This window comes from Ornithodoros turicata, chromosome 2 (genome assembly GCF_037126465.1).
Source record: "Ornithodoros turicata isolate Travis chromosome 2, ASM3712646v1, whole genome shotgun sequence".
Lineage (NCBI taxonomy): Eukaryota > Metazoa > Arthropoda > Arachnida > Ixodida > Argasidae > Ornithodoros > Ornithodoros turicata.
In genome coordinates, this window is record NC_088202.1 from 131,319,677 (window position 1) to 131,337,249 (window position 17,573).

A 17,573-nucleotide genomic window follows, 5' to 3' on the forward strand; every position below is an offset into this window, starting at 1 on the left:
GTGCGAATCTTTAATACTCTCTCGAATGCGATAGTCCCTTTAAGTATTTTCCCAAAAGACAATACGCTGATTCCGTTTCTATTGGTACGTGCAGTGAGTTGTGCTGCCTTGTAGCAACGTATCTCACAGCTTCGCTTTAATCGCTTGTATATTGTAGCACATATCAAAACGATTCAGAGCGAATGTGTATCAACAGTAGCATTAGTGTATACTCCCAAATGTAGAGCACGTGTACATTATTTCAGACACAGAGTGGCACTTGTCCAGACACAGAACGTGCGAATAATTGTGCCTAAATTTCGTCCATGCTGGAGAGGGCAGTTTTCATGCTGCTGACTCGCTGGAATATCTTGATCTCCCGTCGTGCTTCCGCCGTTATTTTTCTGCGAAGTGAATCATGTTTCGTTTGTCAGCAGAAGACAGTTCAAAAAGTAGTTGACGTAATCGTAATGGTAATAACAGTACGAATTGTTCGAAATGATGACCGCCTTTCACTGTTCGACTGTCAATCCCATGTCTCTTCATTGAACGACAACACACGGCGAATGCTCTCCCCTAGAGAGATGAGAGCCAGCACAATACAGAAGACAAAAGCTCGCTCGTGTCGTGTCGATTTCAACTGATATTACAAAACCTTTGTTGTATAGGATACCTTGCGGCGCCATCGTGACTTTGTTTGCGAGTGCACTCTATTGTGCTAGTCGAAGGGCTCCTGCTGAAATTTTGCTGATGTGCTAACATTGCTAATGTGACAACTTTTGCTAATGTGACAACAACCGCTGAAATTTTGCTAATGTAACAGCATTGTTTACTCTCTCGTCATTCAGGTGCTGGCAGTCTGCGTTTTGATGGTTGTCACTACTCCTACAAAGCACCAATCCAGAGACGCGTTTACAAACCCGAATGGATACCGCAAGATTCGTCATGCTTTTCAGAGCAAGTTTTCTACATATTTAAATAAGATTGACACGCAATTATTTGTAATCAAAATGGATTTGAAGGAGACTCACTTTGAGAGGCGTATCCACCCACAAGCAAAATATAGTACAGCAGAACCAAGGATTACTCCAAAGACGCCTAATGCAGCGTGATCTTGGGACACTGCTTCTACGAAGTCTTGCCTCGGCCGCACTGCATAGTAGGTTATTACTGTTTTTGCAAAGACTCAAACAATGGTTGAAGAACACGTATGCGAGAAAGGGCCTTCGGAACACGGTATCTATAATGCAAATGAATGAATAGAAGTAAGCGAACTCGCCTTTGACTTGAAACCAAGCAGCAGTCCAGGATGACTTGTCGTTGTTGTCTATGATTCGACACTCCCATTCACCGCTGTCGGATTCCTTGGTTTCAGGAACGTACAGAGAAACCGTCTGCAATGTTGGCATCAGCGGTAGCATCAGGAACGCAACGTTCCCAATAGCCTTAGAGTGTTTAACGTGCTTCACAGAACTGTGAAGACACAGGTCGCCACCGAGGGATAACTTCCTCAGAATGGCCTTGAACTAATGGTATCTTTCCAATCACTGCCAATACATCAAGTTCAAAAATCTCCGAAACTCGCGTGACGTTTTTATGCTTGAAGGGAAAGTCTGAAGCAGTCGACCCATTGGGAAACTTGAGTTGCTTTAGGTAACGTGTATATATACGCCAAATGCAAAATTTCGCTGAGAAGACCGTCGTGAGTTTTTAAGGTACACGTGAAGAATGAATGTCATGTTCACATCCGGATACGGATTTTTTTTTTGATTGCGTGTTAGCGCCGCGAAGCAACTGTGGCTATGAGCGACGTACAGATGTGGACAGACGGAGAGAGGACAGCAGGAAGGAGTGGGGGACAGGGGGATTAGTATGCGTCCTGGGCCGACTTCAGGGGGAACTGTGCCGACATTCGTCTGGAAAGTCTTCGGAAAACCCAGGGAAAACCTCAGACAGCACAGCCGGCGGTAGGATTCGAACCCACCACCTCCCAGTCTACAGCACGACCTTGGTTATCACCAACGAGCGGACGCCTTAGCCCACTCGGCGGATACGGATTCATTGTGACGTAAGCAAGATATACCGCACCCTGGCGGATGTCACAAGGACGTGCGACCGAGATGAAATAAGTGACTGAGGGCTGCTTTGAAAGATGGTAAAACGTAGTCAATAAAGTCAGTCTCTAATCGGTGTCCTGGCTGCCTTGCAGAACAGAAATCTGAAGTTACTGACGTGACACCGGCTAGGAAGTTCAATTAGAAATAGTTTGCGGTGAATTTTAAATATTTTGCAAGGTGCCTCTTAACGGCAACCGTTTAGCTCTGGGTCTCGACCGTCCCTTTAAATGCGACAACACGTGGTAATAACATGCCGTATGCATGCGAAGGGTACGGCACAATACAAGACAGTCAAAGGCCCTCTCTATAGAATTCATTTGTGTCGTATATTTCTAGGATTATTAATGCAAACTACTTGTATATTGAGAGGCCGCAAAAATAAGCACCCCTACATTGTTTGCTACCAACCACTGTTGCCCCGTCTCATCAAAGCCCATTAAAACGCTAGCTTTGCAATTACCCGTCCTCGTTGATTTTGTAAGGGCACATAACAAAGGCAACCCCTCCGCCTTTGCTAAGCAGAATATCTTCATCGAACGTGTAGAGACCCCACTTACCCTTCCGGGCTTCTTTATGCTCTTGCTGAGTGAGCCATTGTGCCTCCACTCGAGCGAAACATTGGTGAGTACCTTCTGAAGTGTCTCCACGTTACAGAATAAAAGGAGGCATGCGGGCGAATTGAGCGACAGCGAGGGTTCCTTGCTTCGAACTGCAGCAAAAATAATAACCAGGAGAAAATGTTAAACAAGTATCTCTTGAGAACTTACATTTGAAAGCAATAGGAACTGAGGAAGCGCTTTGAAATACGAGCTCGAAAAGATATCGGTCAATTCCTCACTGCATGATATTCCATCAGTCTGACGATGTGATGATTTCAGTACAAATGACCACTGCAGCGTTCAGGCGAAAAGCCATCATCATAATGTGCTCATGCAGGCGCTAATACTGAGGTGTTAATACTAATATGCGTTACTTAGAGATGCAACACGTCTCCAACAAGGCAATCGGTTTTGAAAGATTGCTGCGGCAAGCATAATTTGTGGACTCCGAAACGCGCCTTCTATTGGGAACGCAACCAACTAGGGTAGTCGAAAGTGCCACGGTTGGTGCATCCCGGAACACTACAACGCAAACCAGACAACCGTAGAAATAGCATAGATGCGAGGTTTTGCACAGAGCAGCGATACCAAAGCGACTTTCACAGCTTTTATCTTCTTGTCTGGAGCCACCCTTTACAAAAGCGAATGTCGCAGAGCCGCCATGTTTACGCCCAAGCTTACCATGCACGAAAGCTGTATCCCGGTTTCACGTACTTTTTCAAACCTCATCAGCTATGTGTTTACTGAGCTCTAAAATGTAGTGCGTATAGCCGAGCGGATAGCTACACTTTTGTGAGCGCACCGCGAGCTGTGCGTGGGCGTAAAGATGGCGGAAATTCGTAGCAGACGACGCGGTTGTCATCACCCTGTGCAGAGGGAGCTAGTATTGAGGCACCCTATTCTTATCACTCTACTCACGTAGACACCGTGGGTAGTGGCAGTGGAGAAGACGACGCGGATATTCTTACAGTTTACAAAAGGTTTAGACCGAACTGCTCATGAGTTGCTGTTATGCTTCAAAACAGGTGCAATAGTAATTAGTAACCTGTCTCAAATGCGTTACGTAGTACTTAAATATCACGTGACATATACATGCTCCAATGTGCCCTGTGGCGGACGTCTGTGGACGCCGCGATCGCGAAATTATCAGCCTTTGAAATTCGTTAGTGTGAAAAATATTAAGGATTGCGACGTTATGGCTTGAGTGTGTCATCACAAAGCCAAGTTCTACCTGGCGGTACATAAAAGTATGGCGGTTGCCTTTCATTTTATACTCCCTTTCAATTCATCAAAAATTCATTTATACCCATCCCTTATGTCTCCTCAGTTCCCTGTGACGTGGACCCAGAACCCACGATCCTCCGTACAACATGCCGCCATAACCAGCCAACATACCATTTCGTTGTCGCGTACCTGTGAGGGATGCCATAGATACAGCTACAGAGCTCCCTTCTTGATAGTCCATCCAACAAATATACACTCCAGAATCGACGGTGCTCAGGTTCATAAGTGCTGTGATGGGAAGCAGTACAAAGAACGCATTCAATTTTTGTACTCGGCAACTCTATTACGTTACTTCAAAGAGATATTCGAATACAACTTTGAGAACATAAAGAAAGCGGGACTTGCACGCAGGGATGTGTGAAGAACATTAGTTGCATTTGAGTACAAACAAAAGAAACCTCACGATAGTGCAAAAAGCAGTCGCAACTTGTCTTGTATAGCCTGAACGCACAGTCTTCACACAAAATCTTACCAGCTATATACGAAGCAAGTATAGAGAGCTATACATCGTGTTTCAGCTGAATAATTCGCGAACGGGTGCACTGATCGAAGAACCTTCTTGTTTACAAGTATCTGTCCTATACCATCTACGAGCTGCGATGAGGTGCGCCTTATTTAAATGAAAATTCAAGTGAGCAACATGAAAAACAACTTCTAGAGCAGGGCGCCGTTGGCATTAAAATGGGTATTACCCCTTTCGGGATCTTCAGTGGACACCTTTTAGAGAAAAATCTGGCACAGAAGCGGGTCATTTGTTGCAGCAATTAATTGGTTTCAATTTACATATCTTTGTCGCGGCTGGTCGCAGTGAAGCGCAAAAGGACGCTCTTCCACTCCCTTATCCACCAACGAATAACATCCTTACATCGATTAACGATTAATTACACCAATTAATTACGTCCTTTTGCGCTTCGCCACGATCAGCCGCTACAAAAATATGTAAACCGCTACCAATTAATTACTGCAACAAATCACCCGCTTCGGTGGCAGATTTTTCTCTAAAAAGTGTACACTGAAGGACGCAAAAAGGGGGTAGTATATACCATTTTAATGCCGACGGCGCCCTGCTTTAAAAGTGATGTTTTTTACGACTTATTTTAATTTTTATTTAAATAATAGGCGCCTCCCACTCATTCACAAAGTACGCAGCTTGTAGAGATCGGAGAGATACTTGTGGAAAAAAAATATTATTGGTGCACCCGTTCGCGAATTATTTAGCCCGGGGATTTAAGTGAAACACCCTGCATAACGTGAATTATAGGATGATTGCAGTGAAGGACTCGAACGTGCCTCATAATACCAGAGGTGCGCAAATGACAGCAATAAACATTCCATTGTAACGTGGCGAATACGAGTTCAGAATGAGCCTAAGTTGCAAAAACCGAATACTGCCACGGCGGAAGTGGTTGATGTTTACTATTCAGGGTGCGTTTTTATTATTATTCTTTACATATTTTTTATTACATGCTATGAGAGCAGTACAGATACCGTTTTTGCAGGTGGGTTATACGATCAGGCGGATGTTCTCTCGAAGAGAGTATGTAAGGCGAGACAGTGTAGAGCATGTTGTTTGCTTCAGAAAATCCTTATGAAAACACACAGCGACCGCGACGGACACGGACAGCGTCCAACGAGCAATTGAAATTTATTCAGACGAACACACTAACCAGCAAAGTCCAGAGAAAGAAAGGCCACGTCTAGCGGGGTAAGGTTTACTGACCGCAGATTCGCAGATGACTCACCGCTGGACTTTCGTGGATAGTGCGTTTATCTGAATAAATTTCAGTAACTAATTGAACGCTGTCCCTGTGTATTCTCGTTAACGTTACGACGTAACGTTAACGTTAAGAGTATGTACTTTCAGCGGGCTAGTTACCTAAAATTTCTTATTTAAATATTTAATTAGGGGCTCTCGAGCAAAATTAGATAGCAGAATGTGAGACAATGCTCGCTGAAGCCATTTCTATCTTTAAAAAATCCCGAGACAAGCACTTGCATCTAAATATCGCTGAATTATGCTATACAAAAGAACCAAAAAGCGCGCATCAGAAGCGCAGGGAGGACTGCGTCCTTTCGACGTCAGAAGAACGTCAAAGGGCCACGTATCTTGGAGCGACGTAAACTATTGGAGTTGGTGTTGATTTGCTGGCGTGATCAAACACTTTGCGGCCTGAATAAGCCGGCTACGAAGAATGTGATGCGCTCCTGAGGCGCCCGGTTTTGGTTCCGGATTTAAACAACAAATGCATCGCAATATCCGTCGATGGATAATTCTACGTCTGTGCTCGTTTTGAGATAGTTTCAAAATTGAAATGCTTTCAACGAAGATTGCCATCCATTCTGCTGTCTCACTTTTGCAAGAAAGCACTTATTTTAATAGTTAATTAATGAATTTTAAGTAGTCATCTAGTAGTGACATACTCTCTTGGATGGGATGTCCGCCTGGCCGTATAGCTCAACTGTAAAAACGGCATCTATGCTGCTCTCAATGTATTTTTATAGAAACATATTGTAAAAATAATCGCCTTGTATATTAATCAGCGATTTTTTCGAAGATTTTGTTGCTATTTTATGATGGCGATATGTTTCGTGCCAGTTTTGCTCAGTGCTTTTGCTCAGCGCCATTTTCCATATTGCGATTACCTTTAGAGATTATAATATTTTGTTTTGTTATGCGCGTTACGTACGTGTTACAATGCCCACAACTTCAACAGTGACATGCGAAACAGGCAGCATGTAAACATCTATCGCATGCATCTATGCACTTCTTGATTTTGAGGTGTACAGAAGTGCAGTTTCATGCACAAAGGTCTTGTAACTAATAAATAGGTAGATGCTGCTAACCAGCTGTTTTCTTTTTTTCTTTTTTTAACACAGTGAATATTACGTAATGACATCTCGCTTCCGTGGCCTCTCGATACCCGATGACTGTTCCACGGCTTTGTACAGGGTTCTACGTCGACGATTTGGTTGTGGGATGCACGTCAGAACCCGACGCCCTTCAAGTGTATGGCGACACCATTGACATACTCCAGCAGCCAGCCATGGAACGCCTTAAACGAACCCGAGGTGGAACCCGTGGTTTCTTAACAAGGACCATGGTTCGCCTGACCGACCGAAGCTCCAGGTGACCAACACCAACAAGCTTTAATCCACAAGTGCCCAGAATCCCAACTCGAGCCAGGCACCGCGCGCTCATCGCAATCCCATGCACCTGGTCGCCCATCGTCCTCCTCTAAGTTATGCAACACACTCCCGCGCCGACAGGGTGACCGCGTTGGCGGCGATCATATCTGTGCAGTGTCCAAGTGACGTCAGGTGGGGACGTGGCCGATCGAGGCAAGTGTCCTCACGGTCTGGGTTTACGAAGACTTGCAATATTTCAATCGTCCGCGTCGTCGTCTGACGTGAAGACCCCAAAACATCCGAAACATCCTCGCGGTGCGGCACAGGGTGTGGTGTGCTGTACAGTAGTCCTTGGCGAACTGTGTGGTCTGTGGCAGCTGCCGCTGGGTCGCTGAGTGTCATAAAGGAGACCGATGCGGGTGTCTGCTGACTCGTGCAAACGTGGACGACTGTGGGCAAAGGTGTGGCTTCTAAAGCGCTGCCAAGGTCCTCCGCCGATTGCGGTTGAGCGTTGATTCTGCTGCCGACGTTCGACGACATTCTCCCTATCTTAGAGCTGGCTTCAAAATGAGCTGGAGGGATTATTTCTCTTTCAGCGAAGATCTGCGAAGATCGTTGGTGCCTTTGCACAACGTCGTGCGAATCACATTCGGAGTTTGACGATTTTTGTGCCATGTTCCTCGTGTGGACGGGAGGTAGGCCTTCCGACAGCCTGGTTTGAACTAGCGAATCCTTACAGTCAGTGCAGTCTTTCCCTGGTTGCTTACTGCGGTTGCAGTCCTCTGGCAATACTTTTGCATCACACTGACCCTCAGCGGTTTCCCGGTGTTCTGTGTTCGTGCTGTCCGTACGCTGCCATAGCCATTCCTCGAAAGATGCCTCAATGTTTGCTGTGAGGTCCGACTGGTGCGGATGGCGTGACATCGAGCGTTCTTGAGTTGTGTCACTCTCTGTCGAATTTGAGTGACCTTCAATTGCGCCAGCTGGAGAAGCAGGAGGCTGGCTCATCGAGACTTGACTTCCGAGCTGACCAGCTGTAGTGAGATGAACTGTTCCGCTGGTCCACACAGTGAACGTCCCAGTAGGCAAGGTAGGCAAGAGAGCCAGGCGGAGTGCGCTTCTCGCTTTCGAAATTGCCAGTTCTAATTGCCATTCCTGCTCCAGTATATCTTGCAGTTCGTCTCTCTCTCTTATCGTATCTCTCATCACTTATCAAACCCATGACCTGGGCATCCAGCTTCGCAAGGGCTGCCTTCCCGGCAATCAGGCATCGGAGGTCTGCTTCAATTGCTGCCTTCGCTTTTACCGGTCGAGACAGAAGTACGGCGAGATGTTCGGTGGCATGGGTGACCCCGTCGCGGGTTCCTGCCCGAGTATTCAGTAGGCCGTCGAGTGCTTCGCTTGACATCCGGAGCGCGGTCCGAATCCCGGGTTTCGGCACCAAATTGTATTACGTAATGAGTCAGACCGACCGAAGCTCCAGGTGACCAACACCAACAAGCTTTAATCCACAAGTGCCCAGAATCCCACCTCGAGCCTGACGCCGCGCGCTCATCGCAATCCCATGCACCTGGTCGCCCATCGTCCTCCTCTAAGTTATGCAACAGTGAACATTAAAGCGAACACTCCAAGCCATCTTCAGAAATACAGCAGTAACTTAGCAAGGAAAGCGTAGACCTTGTTTTGTGACAACGCTGTCTGCCTACCGGCACATGATAGCAAGTTCCTCGTCGAAGTTATGCGCCGTGAGATTGCCGGATAGGGACATCTGTACGAAAGCGTCCGCGGAAAACAAAGCACTTTCCTGTCTTGGCATTTGAAGATATAGGCATAACTAAGGCCCAGGGTTTTTCGCGATTCCACGAAATATCGCAGAATACAGAGTTCGTCGCGGAACCTTCCTTTGGCACAGAATTTTACGGAATCCCTTATTTTTAGGTGTGTGCGGATATTAGAGGTCTCGAATTCGAATCAAATGTCAATCACTCGAAGTAGTTCATTCGCGAATCGAATACCCAATATTCGGATTTTCGAATGTCTGACTATTTGCCGAATACGAGCGACACATCCCGAAACTAGGCTTCACCTGAAGCTTCCCTGCATGAGGCTTCACCTGAAGCTTCCCTGCATGAGGTGATGCCTGCTTTACGAAACTGCACATGCTGCAGGACCAGCACAGACAGATTGTAGTTTAGCTTAAGATAACGTTAGCCCAAGTTTATTGTGCATACTTCGCCTGAGAAAGGGGCGGAGTCCCTCCCGTGTGCAGTTTAGCGGTGGCAGTGGGGGACCTTGATTTCATGTCTGGGAGTTTGCCTTTAAGGACTCTTAAGCCTACAGCCGTGAAACAAAAAAGGGTGACACTAACTTCCACAGGGAATGTATTGTAAGCTCCTTCCTATAATACCCCCCTGTCCCCCACTCCTTCCTGCTATCCTCTCTCCGTCTGTCCACATCTGTACGTCGCTCATAGCCACAGTTGCTTCGCGGCGCTAACACCCAATCAAAAAAAAATCCTTCCTATAATCTTCCTATAAAGTTCCTATAAACTCTGTAGGTCCTGAAAGATCTTTCAGCAGGTATAAAATGATTGCAGGTGACAGTCCCTTGTCTTTGTCAGAGGAGAACACAAGATATCATGCATGTAATGCTGAGCCACAACAGTGCTTTCAATCTGTAATTTTATAAAATATTTGTGTTACCACATTACCAAAGAAAATAAAGTGTTTATCATTTCAAGCAGCCGTTGACTGGTTGCCGCGGAAAATCGCGGAATTTTCAAGTCAGTGCCGCAGAATTTTGAATTTGCCGCTGCAGAAAACCAGGGTCCTTAGGCATAACCACTTCGCCGGGTGTCTTGCACTTGCAATGCTTATACATATACGTAAGTGCAATCGAAGACAGAAACGTCAACAAGACGTTACATAATATTGGTTCAGCGGACAAGCGATGTACAGCTGCTCTAGTTACATGTGTGCGCGGGTGCGGCCATATCCACGCGACATCCTCGTTTGCCGATCAATCGCCAAAATGCCAAAATCGCTTTGGAATCCACGTGGACAAAAATGCTGGTAAAACCCTCCGCTTCTTCAGTTCCTGCGGACATACTCGTTTTGTCCGCAAATAAGCATTAGTGCATCTTCTGACGTCCCATAGGAGGAGCCACAGTTGAGAGCACGCAGTGAGTTCAGAATGGTGTCCAAGTGTGCCATCGCTTGCATCGCATGCGTCTAACTGTTATTTGTCCATCAACTACTTTGCTCTTAACTATTGGACAACTGTGCATGACATAACATTCATGAAAAAGTTTGTATGCTGAAAATTAGAAACGTTCGTAACACACCATTTTTGCCGTGGAGATATTCCCCTCTCTCTGTCTTCCCTCGCACCGTCTACATGTTCATGAAGTTCGTTGTTCTCAATTAAACGTCTTGCTGGTTTGAGCCTTCGTGTTTGTGTTTGTTTTTGTTTACGTGTCTTGCCCATCGCTCAGGCTTGCCTGTCATGGAGATTTCTTCCAACAAATGCAACAGCCACCGACGCGCGGTATACTCAATACCCCCGCTCACCTCTTAACTATAGCAGCCCCGTCGCTGCGTGCAAAGTACGGGGATGCAAAAACAACGGCTTTATTTTAATGAGGATGACTGGGGTGTTTCATCGCCGGGAGCGATACTCCCTCCCCCCCCGTTGCCTGCGGTAATGTGGTGAAATGGAACAATCGGTCGTCTCACAGTGAGGACCGAAGTCCTACTGTGTCCAAAAAGTCTAGAAGTGTTTTTAGCGCAGGGCGTTGGTGGTTCAGATTTGGCCATGGACCAAGCAATTTTAACATAGTCAGAGGGCGAGAGTCCAGCTGAATTAGAGACACTGAAAGTGTGGTTCTGAAAGGTTGGTAGTGCGCGTGCAATAGAGAATAATGCGCTCTAGATCTTCCAGATCACCGCAGTGATGCCACCGAACGTTGTCAATATATGCGGACCTTTCCTTTTAAATTTTGCCCCGAGATTTTACTGTAATATTTTGCCCTTTCAAAACACACAAGTTGTTACAACTCTACCATCTTATCTTGGTACTCTTCCTTATGAACTTACTGAGGTCCTCGCCGACGAAGAACTGTCTTTCTCTGTCCAGCCTTATTGATCTGCCATTGAGCGTCCACCGTAATGTGGAATCCGGAAACTGGCTATAGACGTTGCCAACGGCGTCCCCGGAACAGGTGAGCTTTACAGATTCGCCCGCTTCTTTCCTGATATCTCCTTGCTTCTCTGGACCATTCAACAGTATGAGAGAGCAGATTGAAAGCGGAGAATGGGAAGAACTCATTTCTTTAGTGCGATATCGTCTCTGTCCCTCGTGTTTCCCCAATATCGACGTTCGTAAGCCCTTTCATTATTTTCGGTTCTGGATTTGAAGGAAGAATCCCTTTTTATTTGCAGATGATTATTGGATTGGACGACTGCAGAGCAGACGTCTATTTCTATTCGATGTAACGGTGTCTTTTGTGTTAGAACTGAGAACACAGATGACACTTATTTTCTTGTTTCCTTTCGGGGATCGTAGCTGTCTCGCGACGTAAAGCCCCGCATTATTATATATTTCCTTTCGGGGAAAAAAAAAGAAATACTGCATGTGTTTGGTGCATTGCAGCACGCGTGCAGAGACAATCAGGAGGCCGTGTAATCCGAAGGAGACGTAATCAGGTTTTTAATTACCGAAATTCACACCGGCTCACAACAATTAAAAACAGTGAATTAAAATTGACGTTTCGGAATCCATCCGGATTCCATCATCAGAATGCGGTCTAGGTGGTCGTCCCCGCTCTTTTATACATCAAGGGGGCGTAGCATTCGGGTAACGGGCCGGGATGCCTGTTCATGGTGTTATCTATCTTCTTGATAAACCAGGACTCCAATTGTTTACGTACCCCCCAACGTTTTTCATGTGCCAAGATTGCCGGTTTTTCTAAGTCCACCTGGTGCCCTGTTTTCAAAACATGATCACAGAGCTCTGTCTGCTTACTAGTACTGTATTTCATGTCCCTTTTGTGTTCTTTCATTCTCGTTTTTGTTTTCCTACCTGTCTCCCCAACGTAAACCTCGGGACAATCGTTGCAGCTTATTTTATATATAACCCCACGTTCGTCCCCTTGTACCGTCTTATCCTTAGGGCGAGATATTAAGTTCTTTATAGTCACCTGTGGTCTAAAAGCAGTGCGTATACCTACCTCATCAAGAGCCCGCCTAATTTGTTCTGAGACACCCTTTGTGTATGGAATGGTTACAAATGGCTGTTGGCCAGAGTCCTCGGCTCCACGGTGCTCCCTGTTCATTCGACGGCACGTGTCGTCGATGAAACTGGGGGGATATAGTAGAAAAAACGTTGGGGGGTACGTAAACAATTGGAGTCCTGGTTTATCAAGAAGATAGATAACACCATGAACAGGCATCCCGGCCCGTTACCCGAATGCTACGCCCCCTTGATGTATAAAAGAGCGGGGACGACCACCTAGACCGCATTCTGATGATGGAATCCGGATGGATTCCGAAACGTCAATTTTAATTCACTGTTTTTAATTGTTGTGAGCCGGTGTGAATTTCGGTAATTAAAGATGTATGTTCCCGGCCTTTGGTCCATCTTTAGTAATCAGGTTTGCAAGATGTACTGTTGTTCCCTCAGGATCTGGAGATCACTTCCTCGGTTGGGTGTAATATTTCCACGCTGCCGGTATTTGCAGCTCCCTAGCGCACACAGTTGCGGTTTAAGGCGGACTCATGCGTCTAGTCATGGATCCAGTCATGCGGACATGGATCTAGTCAACATTCGCTTCCGGTGAGTGTTGGCTGCACCGTCCCAAAATTGTTTTCTTCGTTTTGCTTTCCTCTAGCGCTCTAATGAAATAATATAATCGGAGCCAGCGTGCAGAACGTGCTAGCAACCGACAAAGCCATTATTTTCATTCGCAGGGATCTGGAAAACTGCAGTAAGCTTGTCAAATTTGTTGATTGCAATCAATTCCCAGACCGATACTCTAGGGAATGACATCATTTTGGCCCAAATATGAAGCGCGGGCGGGTCGAGAGAAGCGATTTTGTTGCATCTCCCATAGACTCCCATGAATTGAAAATTAGACAAACTTTAATTCGCCAAAAATCAGTGGCTCGCGTCAGGCCTTCAAAAATGTGTCATTCCCTAGATAAACGCGAGCAGAACACGCCTGTACTTGTTTCGTGTGGAGATTTTGGGAGGTTTACGGGAACCCTGCGAACAAAAAATCCCTATAGACTTCCTTAAGAAATGAGTCCGCCTTAAATTTATGGGACAGTAAAGTCTCCCTCCATATTTTGTTTTCTTTTCTTTTTCTTTTTTGGCTGAGACGAACTGTGCAACGAGTAACATGCGCTCTTGCGATCATCGTGCGATCATCATTGCGAATTAATCATTGCGTCATCATTGCATCATTGCGAACGATCATCGTGGCTGATCTGTGGAGTGGTCTGTGGAGCGGTCTGCGGAGCGGAGAGGTGTGGAGCAGAGCTTTGGTGTGCGCACCCTCTTGAAGTCCTCCCCTCCTTCAGAGAGTTCGAAAGTGAGTGAGTGGTGCTGACGTCACTCCGTCACGTGCAGTCTCTCTAGAGTTCTAGTAATGAGGCGCCGTGCCCGTAGCAAGCGAATTTTCACTGGAGAATGAGATCTACCTGCTATCGCTACGGTGATGCTAGTTCACACGGGCCTGATTACGTCACTTCAGGAGATTGGGTCTAACCTCCAAGGTCTCGGCGCGCCGCTCATGGCTGTTTTTTTTTTTTTTTTCTTATGCGTTTGTGAATTCAATTGAGGTGGTGACAGGACACCTTACAGTCAAGATAATGCACATGGTGACTTCTGATTGAGTGCTCAATGAACGAAGCAGGGATTCGACGACTGCTGGTTGTCACTTGCTTGTTCCTCTGAGAATTTTAAAATATAAAGAAGAAGTCACAAGCAATAAAGAGGAATGTGATTGCAAAAGAGGAGCCCGTGGGGGTCGAGCAATTTACTGTTTCCTATCCTTCCTATCCTATCCAGACAGTCATCTTGCTATAACGTATAACAGTACTCGGGAGATCCAGCTGTAGAGAAAATGACATCCGACATCCGTTCTCGACAGCCTTTTTTAAGGACACTGCACTTTCTGCTGTAGCTTTTTCCCTCGGCGATTATCAATTTCTGAAGTTTCAATCTGCTGTTCTCAGTGAGATCGGAGCACAACCCACTATTCTTGCTCTGTGATCTGTACGTGACTGGGAGCGCATTGTATCGGATTTGACCAGCCAATCCAACTGCATCAACAGAATAATGCGAGGGTGTCCCTGTGTCTCTCACTCACGCTCCATCTTCATGGAGTGGTTCACTTACGTTTAAGGTTCTTCATGGCCGTTTCTATTGCGTCTGAAACCAAAGTGCAGATGTCACGTGTAAGAGAATCACCCCTCATGGCATCATAATTTTATCACAGAATTCGTTACTTTTCTGCCGTCGTCAGAAATACAGATGCTCATGAAGGTATGCTTTTAAGAATAAAGTATTCCTTTGAGAAGCTCGGGTAGGCGTTTTCCAATTGTAAATAAAAATAAAAACGAATCAACTGTGAAAAGTTCGTCACATTCCCACGCTGTCTGTGAAAATATAAACAGTGTAATGGCCAATAAACAAATTCAGTATCGATTGAGTGGCAAATGCGAGAGAAATGTGTTAGCATTAAGCGCCTTTTCCAGTCTATACTTTACTTCCGGGTACCCACTTCCGGTCTAAGCCCGACTTCCGGTTGTTCACTTCCGGTCCAACTCGACTTCCGGTTGTTCACTTCCTGTCTAACCTGAGTTCCGGTTGTCCACCTCCGGTTTATACATGACTTCCGATCCGACACTTTCAATTACTTTGTATGTCCATTTAATTAACCTTTAATCAGCCTCAATTATCCTTTAATTAACATTTAGTTACATTTCATTAGTTCATTTCATTTCATTCTTTTTAATTACGTTTACTTGCTTTAATTTCTCTTTAATTTATGTTAATTACCTTTAATTGCCTTCGATAACCTACAGTTACCCTTGGTAATCTTTAATTTCATTTATTCTTTCTCTTCATTACATATATCTGGCATTTATTACCCTTAAAATGAACTTTCTTGCTTTAATTACCTTTAATTAGACTTATCTCTTACTCTTATTTACCTTCAACTACTTCAATTTCCTATCATTTACCTTCATTTACATTTACCCTCTTATCTCCCCTTTACGTCAAAACTATACTTCTGTCTTGGTAAGGCCTCACCATATCACACACACACACACACACACACACATCTTTTTCCACTTTGACACTACTAATGCTAACGCATTAATGATCGGGGGGAGGGGGGGGGGCGATTGTCAATGTATGTTCGACGACTCCGAGATCAAAGCAGGATACAAGCGGCAAAAAGAACGGGGCTCCACGGGGAGAATACGGGGAGAATATCCACGAGGCTCCTCATATCAGGAGGGCGGGGGACAGGTGCGTGAGCACAGCTTCGGTCCTATCGGGTGACGACGAGATAAGCTTTCTGTTGGCTTGATCCACGGGGATTGTGAATAAACAGTTAAGAGTTGGCGCTCGGTGTATGTGGGTCGTCTTTTCCTCTTTTAGCACTTTTCAACACATCAATAATGGAAGTTGATGGAAAGACGGCAGCAGGGTGATATTGCACTTTGTTTGCTCGTTTGATGCGTGCCCGATAGCGGGACAATTTCCTCGCATCTGTATTCGATGGAATCAGATTTTTCGTTAGGCGCATGTAGTTTACAAGTTTACACATTCTTTTCGGAGGCAGTGCAGTTTCGGTGGGCTCAGGCGTTCCCACATTCCACAGGTTGAGCTGGATAGAACTTCCAGTGTCTGCACCCCCGTCGAAGACAATACCGATTTTCCACATTCTACGAGGCACTAGAGCTTAGACCACTATAACGTGCGGTTCCAAATCTTAGACCAATACAACGTCCTGCGTTCGTGACCTGTAGACTAGTGTAGTCCCGAATTCAGGTGTGTTTCTCGATTCAGGTCGCTATGAAAGGCAGTATGTAAGGTTGAATAAAGATACAATAATAGACGTTCCAGGAAGACATTATTTACGTCGTGGTCTCGCTGACGTTGGAACGGAACGTTGCTGATTGCTTTACCTTTCCGTAGTTGTGACGGGCAACGTCGCGTGTTACAGGTACCCATGTCCCATTCTGGACCCTCGCAGGGAGCTCCTCCGAAGAGCGGTGCAGGGTTGTTACAGAGTCGTGTACGTTTGCCGATTCCTTTTCCGCAACTTCTCGAGCACGTCCAGGAGCTCCACCCGGACCACCCACCGGGAATAGGACAGGGTACTCCAGTGTCGCAAAATATTCTTTCCTGGTCTTTGCCTGTTGGACATTCCGTACGGGGAGCAACCTCGCTGCCTTCGGTTGTTGTACAAAAGAAGAAGAGGCAAGTTGTATGAACTTAGAACACGTATGTCGGTAGAGGGGAGGTCATGGCAGAGTTATTATGCTGACAACCAGCCATTAAACCCGTACTTCAAAGGGCGTCGCTATATGGTCCATGATTGAAAGACATTTGCCTTTTTCCGTCGTCCTGTGTGCAGCATTACTGCAATTGCATGCTGGAGGCTTTCTTCACGGTGTGTAACAGACCTTAGGCAACACATTGTACTATGTCCACAAATACAATATTTTGTGTGACCTACACAAGCTGATAATATACTTTGCTCTTTTTCATGTTGTCTACCCTGTACACAATACAATACAATACAACACAGCATGCTTTGCCTCATACCTTTTTTGTAGTAGCTACAGCTGGGGAGATAGGTAGTAGCTCATAAGCACCAAATGCTCATAACCTCCAAACGCTCATATGCACCGAAAAAAAAGTTGGTGGTTTTGAGGAGGTTTTGACAACAGGACAACTTCCTAAAACGTTCGTGCTTACTGGGTGAAGAAGTGTGCTTACCGTTAATGTTACGAATGTAACATTTTCTTGCCCTCACTCTCAGGCCAAGCGCGCACGTCTTGGAACAGTCGGACCACAGACTCCACTCACTCCACCTTCCAGGAGGGAGTTTCGTTGGTCCTGCATCGTGCTGCCCGTTTATGCGTGACACATGCAAACGTGTGCAGTCTTACCTATCCTCCGAAAACCCTCCACATGTGCCATGAGGTTAGCAAGAATTATAACTCTAGCCCAGCCTCGACTGGTGGCTAGCATACCGATATGATGACAATGGCTATGTGAATCTAAGCTCCCGCGCACGGTGCGTTCTTCGGTGGGATGACCAAGGTAGATGAAGCGCCGCTGAGATAGTCGACGTTTGCTGTCAGGAGATATGGTTTCCAAACGGGCTACTTAGAACTGTCATATATCTTAAACTTATGCGAGGCTTTAGTATCACCCATGAATGAAT

At 45.8% G+C, this 17,573-nt stretch overlaps 1 protein-coding gene across 1 annotated transcript; it reads right to left on the bottom strand.

The window, feature by feature from the left end:
- Positions 1-1,165: 1,165 nt before the first annotated feature.
- Positions 1,166-17,377, bottom strand: LOC135385036 (protein madd-4-like). The gene is made up of 9 exons (XM_064614212.1): positions 17,296-17,377; positions 17,123-17,242; positions 16,306-16,572; positions 14,504-14,536; positions 11,200-11,373; positions 4,109-4,207; positions 2,654-2,805; positions 1,259-1,373; positions 1,166-1,203 (listed from the first exon to the last, which is right to left on the bottom strand). The coding sequence occupies exons 1-9, from the start codon at positions 17,375-17,377 to the stop codon at positions 1,166-1,168; spliced, it is 1,080 nt and encodes a 359-aa protein (XP_064470282.1).
- Between the last annotated feature and the right edge of the window lie 196 nt (positions 17,378-17,573).